General features: G+C 41.5%; 1 protein-coding gene across 6 annotated transcripts in view; it reads left to right on the top strand.

Moving 5' to 3' along the window:
- PPP1R13B (protein phosphatase 1 regulatory subunit 13B) overlaps window positions 1-24,075 on the top strand; it is a 95,187-nt gene extending 71,112 nt beyond the window's left edge. For 4 of the 6 annotated variants that reach the window (XM_075191757.1, XM_075191758.1, XM_075191761.1 and 1 more), the window contains 11 exons: window positions 198-362; window positions 532-712; window positions 3,366-3,521; window positions 6,319-6,485; window positions 8,474-8,969; window positions 10,547-11,310; window positions 18,659-18,796; window positions 18,971-19,104; window positions 19,995-20,161; window positions 20,884-21,083; window positions 21,792-24,075. In XM_075191757.1, the coding sequence (XP_075047858.1) occupies window positions 198-362; window positions 532-712; window positions 3,366-3,521; window positions 6,319-6,485; window positions 8,474-8,969; window positions 10,547-11,310; window positions 18,659-18,796; window positions 18,971-19,104; window positions 19,995-20,161; window positions 20,884-21,083; window positions 21,792-21,833 (2,610 nt within the window). In that variant the 3' untranslated portion in view covers window positions 21,834-24,075. The remainder of the gene's footprint in view (window positions 1-197; window positions 363-531; window positions 713-3,365; window positions 3,522-6,318; window positions 6,486-8,473; window positions 8,970-10,546; window positions 11,311-18,658; window positions 18,797-18,970; window positions 19,105-19,994; window positions 20,162-20,883; window positions 21,084-21,791) is intronic. The other 2 variants (XM_075191759.1, XM_075191760.1) reach the window with 1 other exon arrangement.
- The last annotated feature ends 1,616 nt before the right edge of the window (window positions 24,076-25,691 follow it).

The following is a 25,691-nucleotide window of genomic DNA, read 5'->3' as shown; positions in this document are numbered from 1 at the left end:
ACACCTGGAGAGCCACAGGATGTCCAGGTCTGTCCTACACAGTGGGCGCAGCCCGTTTGAGCATGTAGCCTGGGAACCACTACCTGCAGGTCACAGGCAGTTCTGTTACTACGGCTTAATCTCCAGGGAGAGCCATAGCCTTCCTGACTCTTACGGGTTAATGTCTCTAACAGAGGACGGTGTTGTGTGTGTTCTAGATCAGGAATCGTCTCAACCAGGAGCAGAACTCAAAGCTCCAGCAGCAGAAAGAGCTGCTAAACAAGCGCAACATGGAGGTAGCCATCATGGACAAGCGGATCAACGAGCTACGCGAGCGTCTCTACAAGAAGAAAGTTGAGGCACGGCAGAAAGAAAACATTCCCGTAAGATTTACTATTAATGGGTCTGCTCGTTCCTGTTTTTGTTTTGTTTCAAATATGTTTGCCACCTTGGATTGTTTCACTGGTGCTAGTTATTTATTTCTCATCATCTAACAGTTCAGAACTAGTGGTCGGTGAGAGAGTTGCTCAAGTCTACGTCTTTATTTTGCAGCTGAACCGTATCAACGGGACGCCGTCTCCTCAGTCCACCCTGTCCGTATCTGGGCGAGTAGCGGCAGTGGGTCCTTATATCCAGATCCCAAGCGCAGTAAATTACACTCTACCAGCTGATCCAGTCAAACCTCAGTCTCTGTCCCTCGCTGCTAGCGGAACACACGCCCGATCCAAGTCCGGTAGGTCAATGTTTGTTTACAAAGGGGAAATCTTGTATAAAAACGGATTGTTGGTCTTGGCTGATTTTCATTCAGGCCAGTAAATACCATCAGTGACACCTGATATGTATAACAGCCACGTCATTTTTGCACCTATAGGTTTTGCCAGTGTGGTCATCAATAGTCAATTGCAACAGTGATCAATCAGTCGCTTAGTCAAACTGATTTTAATAAATTTGTTTGTGTGAACCAGGTCTTGTGGAAACATACAGTGGGGTTTAATCTTAAACAGTTTTCCTAAAGCCTCGAGGTTTGATTATTGGTGGGTATACTGCAGTCAGAACAGATGCACAGAGCACAAAAAACAACAACTTTTATTTCACAAATGAAGTAGAAATTAAATTGTCAGGGCAAAGAACACAGAAGATCTTCCCACGCCCCTTTTGCAAATTATTTAACCACAAATGTGGTATCAAGTAAATATGACCATGGGAAATGTCCCAAGTTCTGGTCAGGTGTAACCATAATATTCAGTGTGACATTGAGAGATGGTTTAGAACTGTAGAGTAGTGTATCTCATGCACCTGAAAGTTAGAAAGTATTACCCTAAAATTCCGAGCATGCTAGTCAAATCGCCCTTTTTCGGAAATTGTTTTGGTGTGGTGGTCTCTTTATTGTTGCAAAACAAACATCCAGGGTTTTGCGCCCCCTCGGTTATTTAATTTTTTTTATTTGAGTCGGTCCACGTGATGTTGGTTAAGTGGACAACCATATCGGTCTACTCTCCATCCTGGATAGTCGGTGCTCCTCTTGTCATGTTTAGATTCAAACCATCTAAGGAAGGGTCTATATTCCCCCCAGACTCCTGAACAGAGACTGTCTTACAATCATGGGGGATAAAGTTCTGACAGTCGGGGCGGGTATAGTGGCGTCGTCCTGGACCAAGATAGATCAGGTTTTAAGGGTTCAGCAAAGCTGAAGACTTTCCTAACCTGAAGTTTCCAGCACTATGATTAATGTCATAATTGGCTCTTCACCAGAAGCTGGCCACCAGTGGCTCGCCAACAATTGTGGGCCTGGTAAGCTAGATTTTTTTTCTTGTGTCCCACAGCAGCAGTAGAGAAAACATTTGCCTGGGTTACAGGTTGTGCCAAAGTGCCGATGTCTTAACCTCTAGAACCTATAGACTCCTAGTGGGCATCGTGGTTGGTTCAACACCTATAATTACATTTGTGTTGTGACCGACATCTCGCCTCCGCGCCAGCATTGAGGAACTGGTTCATACAATCCAGAGAACTTGCCATCCAAGTACCAGACGATATCTGATGATTGAGGTGTCACTATTGGAAAGGGAATCGTATAGTAACTGAGCACAGGTTAGAATGGAGAATAGTTTACAATTTTTCACAAACACTTTAGTAAATAATAAGAAAAACAGCAAAACCGCGTCCTGTTTCCAGGAGTAATGTGGAATATTTTAGGTTTGCAGAGCCCATGTATTCGTTCATGCAAAATTAAACTTAAAATGTGTTATACTCCTATATGATAAAGAGCAGATATTGTCATTTGTGGGAGACATTTTCTTTGTGTATAATTAATTATTCATCATTATTTCAAACCCTGCAGAGGAACTTTTAGCGTTTAAGACTTAATTATTGGACGGTTGATCTTGCCTCTAGTCCTAATGATCTAGATTCATGGTATACCATTTTATATTGATCATCTATATGTTAACCATCATTCATCACTATGTGTATTGTCTTACTTTTTATTTAAAGGGGATGTATAGGTCCTAGTATTTGTTTGCAGTTATGTTAAACCTTTCCCTTAGCTATTAGAAATCTGCTTTGGGAATCAGAGGGGTGGGGGTGTTAACTTTGGGATCTCAGCACCTCTTGAAACAAGTAACCAGTATCTGAATCCTGGAGGATGCTTGGTGTAAAGTAAATAGTTATACCTTTCATACAGGGAGCGTTAATGCCGATGATATTGGCATATTGGCTTAATATTAGCTGTTGGTATGCCACAACCCCATAAACTTATGAAATCAATCAGGTCATTATCAGGCACGTATATAACTCTGGTCATCTGCTGACTGGACCCATAGGCCCTCAGAATTAGTTGGATGCGTACAGAGAGAACGTATCTGACCATCTGTTTTGCCTGTGCCTAATTGCAAATGATTGGGCCATGTCTTGCCTTACGCGGACGGCTGGACGTTATGTGAGTTAGAGAGAGAGGTTGTCAGGTGATTCTGGAGCCAATTGAATTGAGCCTAATGGGTTGGTCTTACATAATCCCACTGGAAAGATAAAGTTTATGGAACACCTTAAAATTGAACACCAATCTTATCATTCCCTGCCCCATGCCCTCAACCCTTTAATAGTCAGGGGGTAAGGTCATTATTTAGGTAAGGAGCATGTAATACTACCTTTATCGGACCCATACATCTCATTTAAAGTTGCTTTGCTAATTGACACAATATCATGGCAACTGCTGTTATTTATAGTACTTTTATGGCTATTTAATGTGTGTGTTGTTTCTCACATCACTCTTCTTTTTGCATCCTAATGTCTTGTCCTGTGTCTTGTATCTCCTCTCGGTCTCTGTGCCTATTTCCCCCCCCCCCCTCCTCCTGGTCTCGGGGTGGCTGGTTCTCAATGTCGCCCTCTAGTGGAGGCAGACAGTGAGTGTGTGAAACAGTCTCCAGGTCCCTGGAAGGTTTCAGATTTAGACATCCTAGTGGATCCTATGCTGTCATCTCCCACTTCCTCTCTTCAGTCTCCTGATCACAGTGTCATCCGTCAGGCAGCCGCTCTCTCTGACATCCGTGAGTCTACCCAGCAGGAATTCTTTAATGTTCATTTGCTGATCACATCTGATATAAATAGCTGGTGATGATGATGATCTGATCTCCTCCCTTTAACCTACTTGTGGACTACTTTTCATTGTCTTTGTTGCTCTGTGCTTTTCAGCCATTGTCCTTTTTAGTATTTATTTAGATATGTATTTCCATTGCCCTGCGGTATGATACACAAGCAATCTCTGGATACAATTCAGACAGAGCTGTGTCTTAAACCAGGCCAGCAAAATTACTCCTGTCCGATCATATAGAGGATTGGATGAAAAGCACAGAGGGAAGATGGAAGGATAAAGTAATGCAAAAGTCGCAGCAAGTCATGTATAATCCAATAAGTTAAAGTTACCAGATGGTGATAAAAACCCCTTTAAGGCAGATTTTAGAAAATGTTGATGATGTTCAAGGCAACAAGTAGACTTGGGCCACAATATACACCAGGCTCATGGTGCAACCCACCCAATAAACCCCATCCTTCTGATGTTAGTGCTGTAGGATGCCACGTGCTTTATCATAGTATTTATTGTGCAACTACCTCCTAATAAGTGAATAGGTGAGGGATGCAGATGGTACAGGGGTTGGGGTTTAGTGTAGTCAGTGAGATGAAGAAGGTTTATGTACACCTGGTGGTCATCTTAGATGGAGCATAGGGAAAATACATTACAGAGTGGCCCAGGATCCAAGAGATGGAGTTAGTGCATAGACGAGCACACGGTTAGTCTGTCTAATGTTGCAGCGTGAGTCTGCCGATGGGTTTGGGGAGTTACGAATCCAGTGGGTGCTCCGCTCCAGGCATATCGATGGCTTTCCAGTTATTGAATTATGTTGTATTAGAGAAATGATTATATCTAACATATAACATAGTAACACATGCATTAAAGCAACCTCTGATCTGTAACACACTGTCAATACTACACGGGTATCGTGAAAGCATTAAATAAGTGTGTATCTAGCTGACTGTGTGTCAACACAGAAAAAACTAATACCAGAGTCCGCCAGAAGCCTGAGGGCCTTCCTAGAAGTAGCACAGAGGAAATTGAACATTGATGGAGACGTGGTCTCAGTGCACAAGACACCTGATTGGACAGGAGCTGTGATCAGCCAATCAGGTGCTACCTACATCCAGTGCATTCCGTCCATCTCTCACTGAGAGCAGCCCCTATGCTACTGGTGCACTTGGCTGTTGTGGGGTGATTTACACCCACACAGGGAGGTGGTGGAAAACTGCCAACCACTCTGCTACGCAAGAGAATGTACATAGTCTTTGTTGGGAGTTCACTTTTAATAATAAAACATATGGTAATGATACTCGGGCACGTTGGCTGGTTTTATCCATCCCATTGTATATAAAAATCCTGCACATCATTTATACATTGTTAGTGGGGGTTTGTACTGTAGTTTTAGTCTCCCTTCCATTTAATTTCGAACAGTCGAAAGTTGGTTTGCCAATGTCTGACTCCATCAGTGTGACTTTCTGATTGTTAAAGGGATTTAACTGTACCTGTATGTCTATAATAAGACTTTACTGCTACTGTATTACAGAAGAAAACAGAAAATAATGCTTAACAAAGTATGTCAAGTATAATATATGCCCCATCCCTCTGCAGAAAGCAGACACCTAAAAAAATATGACTGTGTTGGGTGATCTTGGCGATTGTCTGTGATTGGTCTGCAGTCTTCTGGTTAGCAGGAACATTCTACATAGTACAGCATATTGTGCTGCCATAAAATCTACACTTACTATATTTATTGTGAATATACAACAAGGCTATTTATAATAGATCGTTGTGCTGCAGACTGCTTAGACCTTGGGATAGTGAGTTTGATTTCAGTTTCTTTCTGGTTCTGCAGTTCTATTTCTGGTTTTTGAGACTAACCTGATAACCTTGAAATTCTTGCCAGATACAAATCCCCCAAATGAATTGTCCCTTTATTATATAGATTAATTAACCTTCTTTTTTTAATGGGTTTCATTGTTCGCTGGTAATTGATGTAAGAACTGGGGCACCAAAAAGTAGTTTATGTTTTCAATTCACAGGGGATCCAGAACATAACTTACTAAACATGCTGTACATTTTGTTTTTAATAAGTTGGATTTAAAATACAGTACACAATACTCCCAGAAAGTATAGGGGTACCAGTGAATCCATCCAATACCCTATTAAGATAAAAATAATGATATTAAATCAGTATTCACAGAAAAGTCTGTACTCCTTTTTTTGATCACTTTTTTTTGGGGGGGGGGGGGCGATATTGGGTCAAAAAGTTAAACTATTGGGCGGTATGTCCCAGGCTTAGCAGCCATGATATGCTTTGACTGGCAGCCTATGCAGGGTCTTATAAGACGACCACAGAGTAAAACCACAAGTTCCCTTAATCTTCTTAAGACTATTTCTTTAACACACTATTACAATTACCTGTAAAATAATCTTGTATTCATATACATACATGTCATCATCTCACACCTGCAGTAAATAGGTCTTAATATTGGACCTCTTCGCCAGGATGGCAGGAAATATTCGGTGTTTTAAGCTCCAAAAATGTCCTTAATTTAACGAATCATTAACATTTGGTAATTTGGTATGTCTTTTTAAAGAAAATAACCCTCTTTTTAATCACCCTGTCGCATGGCTTTAATTATCTGTAACTTCAAATATGTTATGATTATTATTTTTTTATTCTGATAATTATAACATAATCTGTGTTTCATTTATTTAAAAGATGACAAATTAGTACACATTATACATTTCAATGCTTTCCGGTTTTCCAGCTAATGATGCCAACTGGCCGACACTGAAACAAAGCGCGTTATCCGTGGTGAAAACTCCTCCAGTCGGCACCACAGACTGGAAGGAATCGAGTGTAGAAGCGGGATTCAAATCCGGACCAATATCCAGCCAGCCCTGCTCTGCCGGCGGTGGGCCTACGGAGAAGCTGGTACGTTTCTAACGGGTTTTTTTGTCCTTTTTCTTTTACTTCCGCTTTCTTATACGTTTTCTTGTTTACTGTCCGGCCTTTTTCTGTGCTGTTCGGCCATTTATTTATATTATCAGGGGAGCAAGTTGTTAACAATTCTTGCTCTAGGTAGAAAAATATAAAAGGACAAAAGGTGCCCCCTAGTGTAATATTTATGACTTACAACCTTATTGCAACCCAAAAAATTGCGTACCACATAAACGATCATAAACAGCCCATCTGTATAATATCAATATCCAGTATATCTCATACTTGCCAACTTTTTTATGTTGTCCTCCGGGAGTTTCCGGTGGGGAGGAGGGGCCAAGATGACGCAATTTCCTAAGAATCGCGTCATGGCGGCTCCTCACAACTTTCTGCGGGAGGATGCCCTAGTCTCCCAGGGGTCCGGAAGACCTACCTGGAGCTCAGGAGTCTCCCAGACATTCCTGAAGAGTTGGCAAGAATGATATCTCTCATATAGATCTCAGCTGAAATAAAACAAAGAAAGTCAGAAAAAAAATAGTGCAATATAGTTTTCCTCAATTCAAACACCCGTGCGGAAACCACACTGATGAGGTGTATTTGTACTAGAAGATTTTTGGTTCTCAAACAAGTGTCGAAAGCGGTCTGTGAAATTCCACCACGAGTATCGTCTTCCCGTGAAAAGAGAAATCGCTCCAGTGTTTGTACACGTCAACCGTGGTAAATAAATAAATCCTATAATATAGTGCATATCTCCTTTCTCCATAAGTTTTTACATCCAAATCTCTTAGTGAACCCTGAAAAATATATAAATTAGCAGAATAGTGTAGTACCGTTAAAAATAAAATGTATTCGATCAAAACATAGACAATAATGTACGTACAACAACAGCAACTCTGGACTCATTAATTTAGCAGATAACAAGTCCTTCTAGTGTTCCCCAGAACAGCATGAAAGATCGTTATCACCATACAATATATAGCATCAGAATCAGGTAGGGTAAGGCCTCGGAGGTGTCCCCTGGAGGACAGAGGAGCAGCTCTACCCTTCCTGACGGATGTTATATTATCCTGGGTGAACAGACAGGACCGGGTAAAGGACGGAAGCTACTTTCATACAAAAGAGTGCGTTTTAAGAATTGGGATATTATTTTGTTGGAGGCAAGAATATATGAATCTTCTAGTAGAGTGAGATCACTCGGACTGTCTGTGGTTATACAAGGCAGAAGAACTTTAGCAGCAGTTACTTCTTCTTGGTGTTGAGATATATATAGAAAGGATACAATCTAAATAACTGCAGGGTCCGTAAAAGAGAAGGATTGATCACCGTGTTCTAAGGAACAGGCCAACCGTAGTAACAAAAGAAGACATTTAATTCAGAAATAAGTGAAAAAATATTGTCCTAAAGTAACGTCCAACACTCGTTTCAGTATTGTGCAAACAAGGGGGCGTGGTTTAGGTCACCACACATTATTAAGGTGTCTTTGTATAGATGGTTTTTATAGACTGAATATGCTCCTGTGTGACCTTAAATGGCGTTTTTATCCATTCTAAGTATTTTAATATAATATTGTTTTACAATTTTATAAGTGATGATAGTGAAATAGTCTTTACATTAGCCAATTTTCAGATACCTCCACTTCCAGAATGACACCCCCCCCCCCCCATTTCGTTATTTTTAATTTTTTACGTTTTTTTTGTAAGGCTAAAGAAAATTTGCCACCATTTATGCTATTTGATTTTGCACTCATGTTAAGGGCTAGATTTACTAAACTGCGGGTTTGAAAAAATGGAGATGTTGACTATAGCAACCAATCAGAATCTAGCTGTCATTTTGCAGAATGTACTAAATAAATAACTAGAATCTCATTGGTTGCTATAGGCAACATCTCCACTTTTTCAAACCCACAGTTTAGTAAATATACCCCTAAGTCTCTTTCTATCTTTGTGACCATTGCATTACATCTGTATTTTTCCTGTTTCTAGCCTGGCGATGCTGGGAAGCTCCCCTCTCCGATGCCGGGATTAAGTAAAACGCTGCCACATAATTACGGCATCTACCAGGGTCCTCTTCCATTGAGCGCTACGAATTCTTTGGAGAGGAGGAAGGATGGAAGCCTGCCTAGGCCCGGTTCTGGGCCCACCACCCGCTCACGGCCTCTCCCATTACCTCCGCCAACCAATGCCCACCCCCCGGGCTCCTCGCAGCAAATACAGCAGAGGATTTCTGTCCCCCCAAGTCCCACCTACCCACCATCCTCTTCCCCCTTGTTTCCTGGAACAGACGCTCGGCCCGACCCCCCTTTGACTGTCGCTATCCGACCTTTCCTGGCGGAAAAAGGATCAAGACCGCAATCTCCTAGGAAAGGGCCACAGACCGTTAATTCCAGCTCTATTTATTCTATGTATCTTCAACAGTCCACCCCACCAAAGAACTATCAACAAGCTGTATATAACACCCTGAATAAATCTGTCAAAGCAGGTAAATAACGTATATTCTTACAGTTGCAGCTTGAAAGTGAAAATATATATTGTTGTCAATATCCACAGACTTAGTGGAGCAAATTTAAATAAATATATAAAGTGAATTCTGTTATGGTGCTTGTACATAGACATGCAGCCCTTAGGCGTGGGGCTAATGTGGCTAATTGTAAGATTTGAATGCACTGACCTATGGATAGGACACAATAAATGATATAGGTGGTCTGGGACCAATATTTCCACTTACAGAAAACAGACACTTTATCTTGAAATGTGATCTTTTCAAAATTTATTTTTGTTTTCCTGAGTGATGAAACATACTCGCCTTACCGTATGTAACAGGAGAACCGAGTGGGAAATAAGGAAAATTGCTATTTATTTTCAATCTCTATGTAGTGAAAACAGCGTAGAAGTGGTGAGAAAATACATGAATATGATTTGGCTCATAGAGAGGCTGGCTGAGCGGTATTGGAGAGTGGAGTAATTGGTTGAGAAGTTGATGTAAATGGGAATGTTGAAACAATCTTTGAAATACATGATGGTTCTGTAACTCCTAGCAACCACAGTCACTTTATTCTAGTATGTATAGGTTAGAAAATAAAATGTTTTTGTTCCCTGTCTTATGAGACCTCTTGTGCACCAGTATTCACAGTTTGTCAGTGTTTGAGGAAATGTCACCGGATTTAAACGTGTTGCACCTCTATATCTCACAGCCATAATCAGGATCAATTATAATTGAGCATTAATCCTCAAGGGCAGGGATGTCTAGTGGGCAGCCCATGACTGCATGAGGTCCTACAAGATCTTTTATAGCATGGAACGTTCAACAATTTTTTATTTTAATCCAGCCCCAAAATGTTTTTGTGCCGTTGTTCAAGGGCCCCAAAGAGATGGTTCATGTTGGAATGTATTGTATATCTTTTCCATGAAGTCACTGCTGTAGAGAATGGAATTCTTGGTCACTGTTGTATTTATGTCTATTTAACAACCACTGAAAGTTAACGGGGGACAGAGATGATTGACTCAAGATATATACGAGTTGGTATATCAAAACCTGGAATAGATATTAGATATTTGTTGAGTGGTTAATACTGCTGATTTTCTTCCTCTTTTTAAAACTATTATACATGTAACAAGACTATATCCTGTTCTATGGAGGTTTCTACAGGTTTGGGCTATTAAAACATTCCATTAATTTGAGCCAGATACTTAATTACTTGTGTAAGATGATCTTCGGCATCTCAGGTAGTTGAGCCATTATTAATCTTTGTACTCGGAGTTCTTTAGACTTTGCACGTCTTTGTCGGGTAGACAAATGTTGTACGACGTATCAACGCGTTTCTCCGGTATTTGCATGATAAATAAAGTTAGGGTGATCAAGTTTGCAGCCTGGGGCTCTCAAAAGTATGTAACCCTGTATTTCTTTTATACCATTACTGCAAGAGAAACAATTATTGTGACTTCAAAAAAAAAAATTCTGCCCTAACTGATATAAAATTCCATATCATGTACAATTAGAATTACAGTCAGCTAGGCTTTTATTGTCATCCGCTAATACTCCATCTCCATGTATTACAGTGTACGGAAAACCAGTTGTCCAGCCCGGCTCATCCAACTCCTCGCCCCTGCCTTTCCTACATAGTGCCGGGCCCCCCAATCCTGACAAAGAGGCAGAAGCGGAGGCAGCTCCCCCTACAGGTGAAAACGGTGGTGTTGAAAACATTCCCCGTCCCCTTAGCCCCACCAAACTGACCCCCATAGTCCACTCTCCGATGAGGTATCAAAGTGACGCGGACCTTGAGGCCCTCAGGAGAAAGCTCGCCAACGCTCCCCGCCCCTTGAAGAAAAGGAGTTCTATAACTGAGCCAGAAGGTCCAAGCGGACCCAACATTCAGAAACTGCTTTACCAGCGCTTTAATACCCTGGCTGGCGGCATCGAGGCCGCCCCTTTCTACCAACAGTGCAACTCGCAAGACTTTGTTGGCGTCTTGGCGGATGTGAACAATGGAAACGCTGGCACTAATGGCAATATTGAGGAAGCCGTTTCTCTGCCACCAGCTGCCCTCCCCCCTACACCCCCTGTTCCCCAACCGCCACCACCACCGCCCGAACCACAGATCTCCGCAGACGATAATGACAACAAGGTTTGTTCGCCTGTTACGGAGGAACTGATTAGCAGCGAGATCATAAATCAGATTTCGGAAACCACAGAGGACACCAATAATAACAACCCAGCCATAGTCGCTTCTATTGAGAAGACGCCAAGCCCTGTACTTGAAGTGGCGTCTCCGGTGAAGGAGGAAGTTCTGACACCAGCCAGTGCCCCGGCACCAACACTTTCTGTAAGTAAACACGTGATTTGATATAATACTAATTTATTACTTGATTAGATATTTGTTGAGTGGTTAATACTGCTGATTTTCTTCCTCTTTTGAAACCTATTATACATGTAACAAGACTATATTGGGTTCTATGCAGGTCTCTACAGGTTTGTTCTATTAAAACATTCCATCAATTTGAGCTGGGGTCATGAGTTCAATTCCCGACCATGGTCTTTATCTGTGAGGAGTTTGTATGTTCTCCATGTGTTTGCGTGGGTTTCCTCCGGGTGCTCCGGTTTCCTCCCACACTCCAAAAACATACTGGTAGGTTAATTGGCTGCTATCAAAAATTGACCCTAGTCTCTCTGTCTGTCTGTGTGTGTGTGTATGTTAGGGAATTTAGACTGTAAGCTCCAATGGTGCAGGGACTGATGTGAGTAAATTCTCTGTACAGCGCTGCAGAATCGGTGGCGCTATATAAATAAATGATGATGATGATGCTTAATTACTTGTGTTTGGGGATCTTCAGCATCTCAGGTAGTTGAGCCATTATTGATCTTGGTGCTCAGAGCACTTTAGACTTTGCACGTCTTTGTCGGGTAGACAAATGTAGTACGACGTATCGACGCGTTTCTCCAGTATTTGCATGATAAATAACAGCAGGGTGATCTAGTTTGCAGCCCGGGGCTCTCAAAAGTATGTAACCCTGTATTTAATTTATCTAGTATATGTATGCTACATTGTTGGTTGGCGAATTGGCAAGGTTCAGTTAAGCAAAAATAGAGTAAAACTGTCCCCCAATTAAAATTGCAAACAACCAAGTTGGGGAGGTGGAATATGTCTCTCCCTCCTGATAAGAGGATTGGGATAGACGGTGGGAGGAGAGGTCAAGAGACAAAAAAAAGGTACAACTATTTCTGCTCTTGCCTTCCCTAAATGTTAAGCTGGGGCACATCCAAAATCTTGGACAATACATACTTAATTCAGTATTTATTGATATCTGCAACACCCTCCAATAATTCTCACAGGGATTCCGGAATGTTTGTAAACTCCCAGAACTGAAGAAATCATTTGGTAATACATGTGACCAAGATGTCACCCACCACATACGTAGCACGCCTGCAGTCTCCCTGCAGGTTCTGGAGTCACTGTGGGCATAATCTGGGACAAAACCTGGTTTTCTAGTCAGAGCAAAACTATCGGAGTAATGAATTGTGTTAGTCTAGTTCTCCCGGGTACAGGATGATCTATATAGTATGTATTTTAACATTCACTCAGGGGAAGGAAGACCTTAAGAGTCAGAGGATCCAATAAATCTCCCCAGTTTTTACTACTAGTTGGTCCAGTGCAGACTGGTACTATTAGTAGGCGCATAAGCGGCTCTGCGTGTCAGCATGGATCTATTAGTAATGCCTTGTATAGGAAAACCGATTCGGTTATCCCCGGCAAGAACACAGGCCTGGCGCCCTGGAGGAAGAACACAGGCCTGGCGCCCTGGAGGAAGAACACAGGCCTGGCGCCCTGGAGGAAGAACACAGGCCTGGCGCCCTGGAGGAAGAACACAGGCCTGGCGCCCTGGAGGAAGAACACAGGCCTGGCGCCCTGGAGGAAGAACACAGGCCTGGCGCCCTGGGGGAAGAACACAGGCCTGGCGCCCTGGAGGAAGAACACAGGCCTGGCGCCCTGGAGGAAGAACACAGGCCTGGCGCCCTGGAGGAAGTCCCCAGTGATGTCACCGAGAATTCCCCTTACGAAGCGTGAGCAGTGCAGTGCTCTCACATTGTACAAACAGCGACTCGTGTTGAAATTGGGGACTATTGTACGTGACCTCCAATATATTTCACACGGTTACAAATAGATTGATCACACAAAGCTATAAGGGTGTGTGTTTAATAATGTAATAACTGCTCCAGGTAGCCTGTCCCAGCCTGTTGTGCGTCTTAATCCCCGGTGCAGGGGGAAAAGCTCATTCTCCACTCCATTCATTCCAGGAATAATGGTAACAGAAGCAAATGCATGCTGGGAACTCTTATAATAGAAATAAGATAGGACAGGAATGCGAAAATTAGAGACTGCAAATGCATGAAGGGATTTCTACTGCTGCAGCGAAGGTCACAGAGATCTGTCCGTGCAACATAATAGTTATGTTTCATCTTGAATATTTATGCTGCAGTGAAGGCCTTAGTGCTCTGAGCTCAACCTGAGCATTGTTAGGCTATGTCTAGTGTGGCACTCTAAGGGGGGTATTTAGTTGTTAGCTCGATTTTTTATTTTTCCTCGTCGTGTTAAAAAAAAAAAAAAAAAAAAAAAAAAAATCTCCCGCAGGTTTTTGCCGGCAATAGCGACCGTTTGGAGTTAGCGCAGCGGGAAATCTCATGCAATTCAATTGGAAAAGAGGGAGCGCTGCCTCCGCGCGTTAAACATTGTGCTTGCAAGATTTTAGGGGAGTTTTAACGCTTGTGTAACACAAAAAACAGGTTTTGCATACATTTCCATACATTAGATTGCATTACACATTGATAATATCTACATTACAGTACTTTCTTTAGCATATTTTTTAATTGAACTATTTTTTACCATACAATCATCTATACCATGTCAAAACACATTACTACATTCATATTTGTACCAACAACATACATAAATATAATAATTAGTGATTTTTTTATTTTTATTTTTTTATTTCATTATTTTTTTTACAAGAAAATCACCTTACACAAGTTAGGCATTAGTGATAAACATACGTTTAACTTTTTTTCAACATTTTTACATGAATTCAAATACTTTTCAAAGGTTTTTTATTTTTAACACACCCCAAGGAGGTGCGAGATAAAACAGCATATTGGCCTGTTTAACCCGCGGCTGCCTCTCGCACACCCTATACTTTCAATAGAGCTTCTACTGGAGCGCGATAGGACCGTTTGTTAAAAAAAAAAAAAAACCATAGCGTTAAAAATGGAATTGAATTGAAAATGATTAAAAAAAACAGCGTTAAAATGACTTAACGCGGTCAAAAAAATCCCAAACTCGCTGACAATTGAATACCCCCCTACGCGTGATCCACCATCGCTGCAGCTCAGATTGCCATCCCGGGCGTCTCTTCTATAAAGTGGTCAGACCGACGATCTCTCGGCCTAGAGGAACACATGATGTAAAAATCATGTGTGGCGGGTGCTGGCACGTCCTCCTTATTGTGCTTCCAGACCATGTCTGGTAGATCACTAGTCATTAGTGTCTGCTGTGTAATCTGAGAGAAGCAGATGTTCCCTGTCCAACGTACAATGCTGCTTGTATAAGCAATTTATTGTAGTGATGGGTGCGGAGAGGGTCAGGAGCTGAGTGATAGATGCTGTATACCTGGGGGGCTAGACGGGGGGGGGGGGGGGGGGGTTGGCCGCCAGAGATTGAGGTTAACAGGACACTCTGATTACAAAATATATTTATTTTAATGTTTTTAAATGGACGCTGTCCTATTACCAATATTAGTCCTATTACCAATATTACACCATCAAAATGTTAAGCTGACGTTATTATGTCTGGTTTACTGACTTGGAATCGCTGTGTATACGAGCAGACACGTCTCCCTTTATGATGTATACCTTGCTCTGTGTACACCTGTACTGGGCTCAGTCTAGTGAGGCTGTATGCAATTGTTAGTGATAATATGCAGCGTGGCTAATAGTGACCTGGCATTAACCCCATCGCTGCTGAATCTATTGTGGCACTTTTTGGGCTGGTCATAGTTCAACATCAATATCCGTAATGTTTTAGGCGGTACCCACACAAATGATATCTTGTTTCAGAAGACTTTCTGAAAATACCATTAGTTTGCTCATACCTCCTGATACAGCAAAGAAAATCTACCCAAAATGGCCAAAAAAAGTGTGTTCGTTTGTTTTTTTTTAATTGAAAGAGGTTTTCATAATAAAATCTGTACTTGAAAATGATAATGGGTTTTTTTTTTTTTTATTATTTTTGCTAGTTTGCACGGTCTTGAATGAAATGCATACATATTAGTAGGATAAATATGGATAGCCCATTGTGAAAACTTGCCAAACTACCCATCAAATGAGGATACTTGAGTTTATTGAAGCCAGTATGGGGGAGATTTCTGGACTTCTTGACGCTTTCTGTACTGTCGGGTGTTCTTGTCTGGCGATCACATGTGTAAGAGATGTCTTTTTACAATCATTGGGGGTGCTCATGCCCTCCTTACCCTACCATATGACTGAGAAATCTCATTCATAGACATGGTTAATGGCTGTAGCACAAATATTGGGGGTGACAGAATCCACAGAGCTGGCTCTCAGAATAGAACTGTAGATAAGCATTCCTAATTACAGATGGCCTTGGTGTCTGCTTTCCTCTGAGACACCCTGGCGGGCTGAGACATTGTCATGTCTTGTCTGGTTACTCTGAATGGTGTTTTATTTCCTTCATATTCCGGTTCCTGGCCCTGTATCTGGACTACGACCCACTATGACTCCTAACCCTGGCTTCCAATAACTATTCATCCTGAGGAGATAATTAGTCACTAACCTGTACTTTCAGGGGCGCTCCCCCTGAGCGTTGGCAAGTCTCGTTTTAATATTCAGCCCTAGCCAGTGAATTCAGCTGTGAGCTGGCAGATCAGAGGCCAACATGAGCAAAAAACATCTTTACAATGAGAAGGGTAAAAGAAAAGACAACGCACCATATATCCGAGTTTTAGATCAGTTTATTACAAGTTTCAGCGGATCCAGATGTCATATAGAGGTACTCAGTCATTTAGCAACATCCCCACCATGGATCGTTATTACATGAAACTGACATAACAATAGAGAGGGATACAACGTTCATTATAACCCCCCTACAAAATAAACACTTGGGATTTACTAAACTATGGCTTTGAAAAAAGTGAAGATGTTGCCTATAGCAACCAATCAGATTCTAGTTATTTATTTAGTACATTCTACAAAATGACAACTAGAATCTGATTGGTTGCTATAGGCAACATCTCCACTTTTCAAACCCGCAATTTAGTAAACATACCCCTTGATCTAGGAGTTATAGATATCATTGCCGCCTGGTTTAATGATTATCTTGTTTTCATTTACAAAGTTCATCAGACGTATTTTCTGTTCTATGTAGAACTGTTGACGTCACAGGCTGACGTGTTTTCTTTGAGATGAAAGGTGGTCTCAGAAGGTTATATTCAATGACCTGTTGTTTTTCTACAGTTCTGAGTCTGCCAAACCAAGCCGGTAGTGTTGGCTGGATCCAGTATAGGTTGATGTCATATCCACAGAATGGTTGGAGAGATAAGACACATTATGTTATGTAATGAAAGTCAGAGGATAATGTTCTACCAGTGGTGGGAAATATCCGGTCTGGCTAAATGTTTGTCATCAGTAATGAAGCTGCTATTATCACCTCTTGTGAGACTTCTCGGTGGTGCTCTGATATCTCATCTTGTGCTGCTACCGTTGCCGTTAAATCAGTGTTCTCCCCAGAAGAATGGTGGTAAAGCCCAGCGGGTAAATGTATTGAGCAGCGAATTCTGCAAGTAGCCGATATTCGGAGACTTTGCAGAGGAAATTTAAAACGGCAATGGCTTTCTAGGTAAAACTTGCCTTGACAGCCATTGCCGTTTTTAAATTTCCTCTGCAAAGTCGCCCAATCCGCTGCTTAATACATTTACCCCCAGGTATCAATTCTTTCCCTTTCCTCCTGAGCTTTATTAGCCCAATATGAGATTTTTGTGTTGCTCTGTTGATCACCAACTTCCCCTACAGCAGGCCTGTCCAACCTGCGGCCCTCCAGATGTTGTGAAACTACAGGTCCCAGCATGCCCTTCCAGCTATCAACAGGTTGTCTACTGGCAAAGCATGCTGGGGCTTGTAGTTTCACAACACCTGGAGGGCCGCAGGTTGGACAGGCCTGCCCTACAGTATTCTATTCCTCCCCCTTGTTCTACTGTATAAAACTTCAATAAAATATTATCACGACAGTACATGTCTGCACAGAAGTGTACCCGCCTTCCAATACGCGCCCTGTATGGTAACATCACACTGACAGATTGGGTGGGATCACCGTAACGCAGGTGCAGCGTGATTTTATTGGCCGTCAGACTCCTAGAACCGGGCGACAAATAACAAAAGCCCAGGAAACAGGTCATAGGGAGACCGCTGGCTTCTACCATTCTAGAGTCCTGACTATGTCACTACCGTAGGTCACAATGGCCTTTGGACGTTCGCCTTTTCAAGCCAAGTCAGTGACACACTGGAGCCAAAACCAGCAGATGGCTCGATGTTTGATCCACGGAATAGCCGGAGTAACCAACAAAAACCCAGAAGCCGATATAATAATATATGCTTCATTTGCAAACTTGGCAACACCGGAATTTATGGTAACGACAGAGTTCAAGTGGACCAAGAATGTTGTGGCCTTCTGGTTAAGGGTGTTGCTTGGGTGTGGTGGGGGAATAGTTTGGTGGGAGGTCTTATTTGTACAGATTTATGGTAGAAGATATTCATTGGTGCTATGGAGAACATAACCGAGGATCACGGCTCCATGTGTGCTAGGATACATTCTATATTTAATGTGGTATAATTTCATTAAAAAATGACCCCTGTTGACACTTGTATATAGTGTGCAGTGTTTTCTCATGTGTGACTTCTGACCTCTGCTTTCCCAGTGAGGTCCTATTAGTAGGTTAGCGCAAGCGTTGGTGTAATTTTACTGTTCTTGTTGTATTTCTGGCTGTTGCCAGTGTAGTGCGGTGACTAATGACTTCATTTCAGCCCATGATGTAATGGGTATGACTCTGTATAAAATGGCATAACATTAGTTGCCTATATATCAAGTGTCACAGCAGTACTGGTACCAACAGTGCCTGTTTTGGTAACGTCATCTCACGTTTGGCAGAACAGGAGGCATGGGAAAAGACAATTTAATTGATTAAATAGTTTTTTTTGTAGCGCAAGCCTTTCTCTAAAATAATGAATACATTTTTTGGGATGGGAGAGATAAAATATTACATACAGTATTGTGTAAAATACATGTGAATGAGGATACACTGGGAGGGAACATTGCAGACTGAGAGGGAGTTATTTTTAAAGAACCAGGAACAGAGTTGGAGGTAGATTTCTAAAAAGGAAAAGTGAAGGCGTTGCCTGTAGCAACCAATCAGGTTCTACCTATCATTTTCTAAAATGTACAAGATAAATAATAGCTTCAATCTGATTGGTTGCCACTTTTATTTTTATATAATTAAAACTATTTTTGCCTACTGTAATAATTTACAAAGTTGAATCATATTTAATTGTGCATATTAAAAAATGTAATCTTTAATTTACTGACATTGTGAAACGCGCTGCTTTCCTTGCAGGCGAAACGCACTAATCTGAAGAAACCGAACTCTGAGAGGACAGGACATGGACTCCGAGTGAAGTTCAACCCTCTGGCTTTGCTGCTGGATGCTTCACTAGAAGGAGAGTTTGACCTGGTACAGAGGATTATATATGAGGTAAGAGGACTTCTTACGCTGTTTTAGACCTAGGTTCTCTTCATCCCATGCGTGTATCCCGAAATATAACCAAAAAATAACATGAAATGTGTTGTTAAATAATATTACACCCTGGTGTATGATACGGTGGTTGTCTGGGACATGTAATAACTGTCGGACTGTGTCCTTATTCAGGTGGAGGACCCCAGCAAACCTAATGATGAAGGAATCACCCCTCTGCATAACGCCGTGTGCGCTGGACATCACCACATTGTCAAGTTCTTGCTGGACTTTGGGGTCAATGTGAATGCGGCGGACAGCGATGGCTGGTACGTACCATCTATTTACTTCTTGGGCGTTTTTGTTTTACCTTGACTCGTGTAAAGATGACTGCTGCCGTTACAGTGATACTTTCCTCCTCCAGGAAGCAGAGCCTGGAGAATTTTCAAAGTCAGCTGACCTGAGCCAGTGTATCAAAGGGACCAGATTACATGGCTGCTGGGAGCTGCCCGGTTTGGCTGCCTTCATCACCCTGGCTCAGTTGCACTAAAAAAAATTCTCCAGGCTCTGATGCCTGGAAAATACAGTAAGCAGGAGGTTCTGTGCTGAGTATCAGTGGCTGCTCTCTTACTTGTAATTGTATGGTGTGGCAGAGTTAATTTATTCTACAAATTATATATATTTTTTTAAATAACAATTTTTTATACACTTTGATAAATACCCTCATTGTATTTATTAACCTAACCTGCGCTCGTAAACTGCTTGGAGCATTCATTGCATCTGACGGAAGGACATAGTTGAGGTAGTTGTTTCTTGCCAAGTAATGTGTTTATAGCTCTAACAATCTTTTATTCGGGATCATGAGAAATGTTCCCAGCAGCTGTTTCCACTTGTATTTCCATTATAGTAATAAACTTAAAGCAATTCTCACACAAATATAAGACTATGGTAAAAACATCCACCTAGGAATAGATAATATTGTGTGCCGTTAGGTTAAAGATTAATGCAGACTCCATGAATGCTACTGCTAGGTGCAGACTCCACGAGTGCTAGTGCGTACAACTGTGTCATTATAAAGCAAACATTCCATTTTGAATAAAGCCGGTTTCGCCCTTATTAAGTCTCATCAGTGTGCATGCAGTATTTAACTCGCTTTGTAAGAGTTTGGCAGCATTCCGTGTTTACAATGTGGATTTGTGGTTGTTTCTTCTCCTCCCAGGACCCCTCTGCACTGCGCAGCCTCATGTAACAGCGTCCACCTCTGCAAAATGTTGGTTGAATGCGGTGCGGCCATCTTTGCTACCACAATTAGTGATATCGAGACCGCCGCAGACAAATGTGAAGAGATGGAAGAGGGATATATTCAGTGTTCCCAGTTCCTTTACGGTAAATTGTATTTTCATTACATTTTTTTTTGTCCCATTTCAGAACAAATACAAACTATTTATAATAAAAAAAAAAAAAAAAAAAAAAAGCAAGCACCTGTCTAAATATATATTATCCTCTATATCAGGTTTAGGAAACCAGTGGCTCACAGCATGTGTGACTTCCCAGATAGCTGGAGAAGCCACAGGGTGCTCCCTTCTGCTCTATATACAGTCTGGATTTTGCTTATAAGAGAATTAACCTCCCAGTAAATCCCACGTGTAATCGTGGACTTGTCACCTACACATAATGGACACCAATAAGTACCCGGAGTGAGCTCATGACTTCTGATGTTGGGATCTGCATAGGGTAGAATCTCGTCCCACGGAGTATATACGCTAAAATTTGTTATCAAACGCTAAAAATGTTTCACACGTGATTCTATTCTCTACGCACAGCAAATAACCCCATGTAATAAAAACTGTCTCGGAACATCTGGGGGTCTCCAACGCAAGGATATGACCAAGTGGAGGCAGCCATTTTGAGAGCTGAACCCAGTAGTCATCAGAGGCAGACTGTTTAGGTCATTTCCCACTGTGCCTACGTCCTTACAATAACCTTGTCATTATTATATGGTTAAGTTTTTAAATGCAGTCCGAACACTCATTGTTTACCTCATATTAATGCCATTAGGAATGGTCTTGGTTCCCACATTAATCTTTAAACCCTCTGCCCACACACAGGAGTTCAGGAGAAGCTGGGGGTCATGAACAAGGGTCTGGTGTACGGCCTGTGGGACTTTGAAGCTCAGAACACCGATGAACTGTCATTCCGGGAAGGTGACGCGGTCACTATACTGAGGCGTAAAGACGACGCTGAGACGGATTGGTGGTGGGCACGCCTTAATGATAAGGAAGGCTACGTGCCTAAGAACTTGTTAGGGGTAAGCCTTCTATATCCGTGTGTAATACATTTATGTTATCCATTGCTTTCTGAACCAATCCCTTCTGTTATAGTCTACAAGAATAAAATATTATATTGCTTAGTGCTGTGGGACGTAACTTGTTAATACTTTTACCCAATATGACATTTCTAAATGTCATACTTGTGGGATGACTTATTTACAAACGCCAAATAGAGATGGCGGCCATGTTTGCTGGATCCTTGCTGTAAAACTGAATACAGCCAAGACCCCAGATCGCCATTATTAAAGGGTAAACGCAGTTACTTTATTAGGGATATCTGATTCTCCTACATTTCTGCTCCGACACTTAGATTACGTTACACCCATCAGTTTAGTGCGATTCATGAAAGTCTCAACAGATTGAAATAAAAACTGGAAAATAGCACATTTTAAACGTTGATCCAGAAATACTAAAAATAAATTGTGCCATTGCTCTAATCATGGAGGCAAAAGCCTCCGCCTATTAATTGAAAATTCACATTCTAAGGAACCTTAAGGTGTGCGCACAGCCAGGACGCCATCATGTGATGTGCTTAGAAGCCGCATAGAACATTTAGATGGAATTAATTAGCCCCAGAGTGTGTGTTGGCACTTTTCATAGGAACTTGGTTTGATTCTAATAGGAACTAAAATGATTTAATGTTCTGGAAGAGCGAGTTAATTGTGTTTTTGCTCTCTCTCTCACAGCTGTACCCCCGGATTAAACCCCGGCAGAGAACTCTCGCTTGAATCTACACCACCCCATCCCTTTCCCCACACTGGAAAATATAAATCACGTGCTGGAAACACTACATCAGGATTCAGCTGTACCCTTATTACAAGAATGCTGTATTTTTGCAGGACAACATTTCATATTCAATGCACCTAGTATATATTTAAAAAACAAAACCTACATTTACGTAAACCGTGTCCTGAGTTGTGTTGGACGCCCCCTAGTGGTTGGAGTAGGAACCCGCACTTCTCACACTAGTAATTGCTGTATGAATCCTCCGGTACCACAGCAATGCCCTCATTGTAAATAAGACAAAGTTTAGTTTTATGCGTTTTTGTTCATCCTGCCTGCCTGCTTTTTACCAGTAATGTTTTATTGCCTGTGCATACAGTAAAGGGGCCAACCCCTGTATCTTTTTACCTGTGATGGGCACTTCACCTCAGACGTTTTTAGGTTTTCGCTTGCCCTAATCTTTGTGCCAATCGGAAGTGCCCGATCGGGTTTTGTGTTAAACACTCGAGAGACGCTGACCAGGAGGAATTTGCATGTAGATGAACGACTGTGACGGAATAGAGAGAGAGAGGTGGGAGAATGATGTACAGACACGCTTGTTAACCGAAGCGTTGTATAAAGAGCGCAGGAAGTGTACGGTGAGGAAGGGATTGGATTGACGTGTTTTCTACGTTACTGATGGAGCTGGTATGGGGCAGAACATTGTTTGCACTTTGATCCATTTCAGCATTCACACAAGAAACAGTAGTTGTATTATATGGTACATTGAATGACGTCTGTCCAAAACCGGTCAATGCAACACTAGTTTGCTTTCAATAGTTCTTAATTTAGTTACTACAGTATATAGAACACAAAAGGCCTGAGTCATTAAGGGAAGTAAAGCATAAAAAAAAAATAGTAACTTTGCACCTGGGCAAAACCATGTCACATTGGAGGGGGAGGTAAATTTAAAATGTGTGGACAGATTTATAGTTGGGGTAGGGTATGTCCTATATTTCAGTGTACTAATAAAGCTATTAAGTATTTGTGTATTACCTGACAAAAAACAGCCAGTATTTAACTTATGGGCAAAATAATAAACTCATTTGCACCCTTTGCATTGCAACATGGTTTGTTCCAGAAAACATTTACTCCTTTTTTTTTTTTGCCTTACTTTCCTTAATGACTCAGGCCCAAAGAGTTCAGTGGTACCTACAAATTAGAATTTAGGAGCAAATGATTTTATTTTCATATTAATCCCCAATTTAAAATGTGTTGGGTTTTTTTTTTTATGTCCAAATTGCACTTGCCACATCTCAAATTTAACAAACTCTGCAAATTTTAATATCATCCAATGCCCGACAACCCCGGGCTTGGGATGGAAAGACACATAAACCGTACTGAACTAGAACTCACTACTTTACACGGTTTTATTTTTCACACAATGTTTGCTGTGGGTTGGAAGACTGAAAGAAAAATGAAATGTGACGACAAGGATCCTTTAAGTTAGAAGTTGGGCACCTGTGGCTGTCGCTGCTATTAGATTCTCAGTCCTAGCTAGCAGGGTATGACGGGACGGATAGGTAATCAGCTGGAGAGCCAAAGATTGCTTTAAGGAAGTGTCCCACCCCACTGCAATTTCTGTAGACTTCTGGGGAACACAAACAAAAAAATAAGCTGCCCCTTGACAAGATACTCTATGGTGGACTTGTTGGTACCATCTTATGTCCTCGTGATTAGCTGAATCAACCCGTTGCAGAAACTGGTGGGTTTCGGCTGCACTGTGGAAAGGGTTAGTCAAGAAACAGCTTATCTGGATTTGTAGTGGGCGGACCTAACCTTTGAACTGTGATGTAAAGAGCTTTAGGAGGTGAGTAGTGTGACTGCAACGTATGAGGTTTTTTTTCAAAGTAAGAATGAGTAAATGCTGAATGGAAGAATGCAATAAGCTATATACACTGTACATGCTTTAATACCAGAAGTATTCATTTTTTTCCCCTTATGTTTTAGGCGTGTTAAACTTCTCCGTGAGGTGTACAAGACACAGCTGTGTAATTTATATAAGTTTTCACATATGCTGTGCTAAATATGCTCTTAAAGATGTTTGCATTAAGTGTATATATTGTGGTGATGGTGGAAAAACTATAAGGGTATTTGTTTAAAGTTATTTGCTACTACTGAAGTTATTTCTGAAAAGATCTAGACAAGATTTCAGAAAGAAAACCCACTGTAAATTATCAATAAAATGCTAAAGCATGTTCAAATATTCACTGTCTGTACCGTGTCTATATTGGTAAGTGTTATTGCAGGTACAATTTAAAGGTATCGCTAAACAAATTGGTAATATTGTTACATAAATAAAACCATAGTAGTACCCATGTCTTTGCAAGATGATAGAAGTATATAAGAACTAAAGATATTTTAGGCTGTTAGTGGAGGCAAATGAGAATTATTACTGTTAGTTTCCTTAAAATACTCCAGGGTAGCTATAAGGAATGGTTTAACCCCCAATTCAGCTGATCGGTGACAGGACACACAGATCGCTCCTGAAGGTTATATTGTGTGCCTCCTCTTTCCACTGGTGGCTTTCAAAAACTTCCCAAACTATCCCTAAAAAAACCAAACACAAAAAAACAATATGGTGGGAATATTGGGCTGCCATAGAATATTCTAAGTAAATTAATAGTAATAATTGAAGATGAAATGTAGCCAAACCATTTTTGGACTGTGGGCCCTGCCGCCCATGGATGTAGCCAGAGAACTTTCCTGGGTCTCACAGCTGTAGCCATACTCCTGGTGGAGAGGGTAGGTGCATCCGGTGATGCCTTACTAAGGAATGCAATTCTCCTTCCTCTTAACTCCAATATTTTAGACTAGATACTACCTATTCATTTTCTTCTGCACATCCTTCCGCAGAATATCAGCCCACACTCGGAGGACCCTGGGGACGGATGTCATGGGCATACCAGAGGAAGTGAGAGGAATTAGTGTAGGATGCAATGGAGTTGAACAGGAAAATATTATTTCTCTTTTAGATGAATAACCTCACTCTGCATCCACCACAGCCTTCCCTTCTAACCCCACATCCCAAACACACCCTTCATACAGTAGACTGGGCAGGGTTAGTGTTACACAGTCTAAAGCATCCTCTGAGTGACACAGGAGTAACCTTAGCAAATATCCCATTAGTGTGCTCCATCTGTACACCCCAGACGCTGGCAGAGGTTTGACAGCAAAAGTGCTGTTATGTCAGGAGGGAAACACAATCTGTATTTAAGGGTCTGAAAACTTATTTAGAAAGAAAATAAAGTCTGGCACATAAGACCTTGCACTCTACAGCACGGAGAACATACTGAATGGGAAACACTATATTCTAGTCCCATGGGCAGTGTTACCTGGTGCATTCCTTATGCCACAGAGAATCAGCGTTTCCCATTCTATACTATGATACTACCTCTGCTTTCTGTAAGATGCCTGCAGCCCTCCATCATCTGCACTTCTGTACTCCCTAAATATGTGTGTGCACCCTGGAAGTCATTAACATGTGATCTGGCACAGAATAGGAACTTAAGTAAATTTGTGACTGTTAAAAGATACATTTTATATTATGTATGTTAAAGCTTTAGTAATCCTTTTACAAAGTAACATTCCACCCAACACTCTGCCCAGTGAGCTATGTGTATAAACAGCAGGGGGATCACTGGCGAAGCATCGTTTTGGTTCTCCTACGAGATCTGTTGCCAAATACCAATAGGACATTTACATTGGGAGGTGGCGGTACTTGTACGGAGGCATCTTAATACGGCGGTCACGATCTGCAGATTGCGAATCTGACCGGGTTACAGTAAAGCAACCGGGAAAAGTCAATGCTAAACACAGCGTTT

This window comes from Mixophyes fleayi, chromosome 12 (assembly GCF_038048845.1).
Source record: "Mixophyes fleayi isolate aMixFle1 chromosome 12, aMixFle1.hap1, whole genome shotgun sequence".
Classification (NCBI taxonomy): Eukaryota; Metazoa; Chordata; class Amphibia; order Anura; family Limnodynastidae; genus Mixophyes; species Mixophyes fleayi.
The sequence above is the reverse complement of the archived record's forward strand: the minus strand, read 5'-3'. Positions and strand labels throughout refer to the sequence as shown.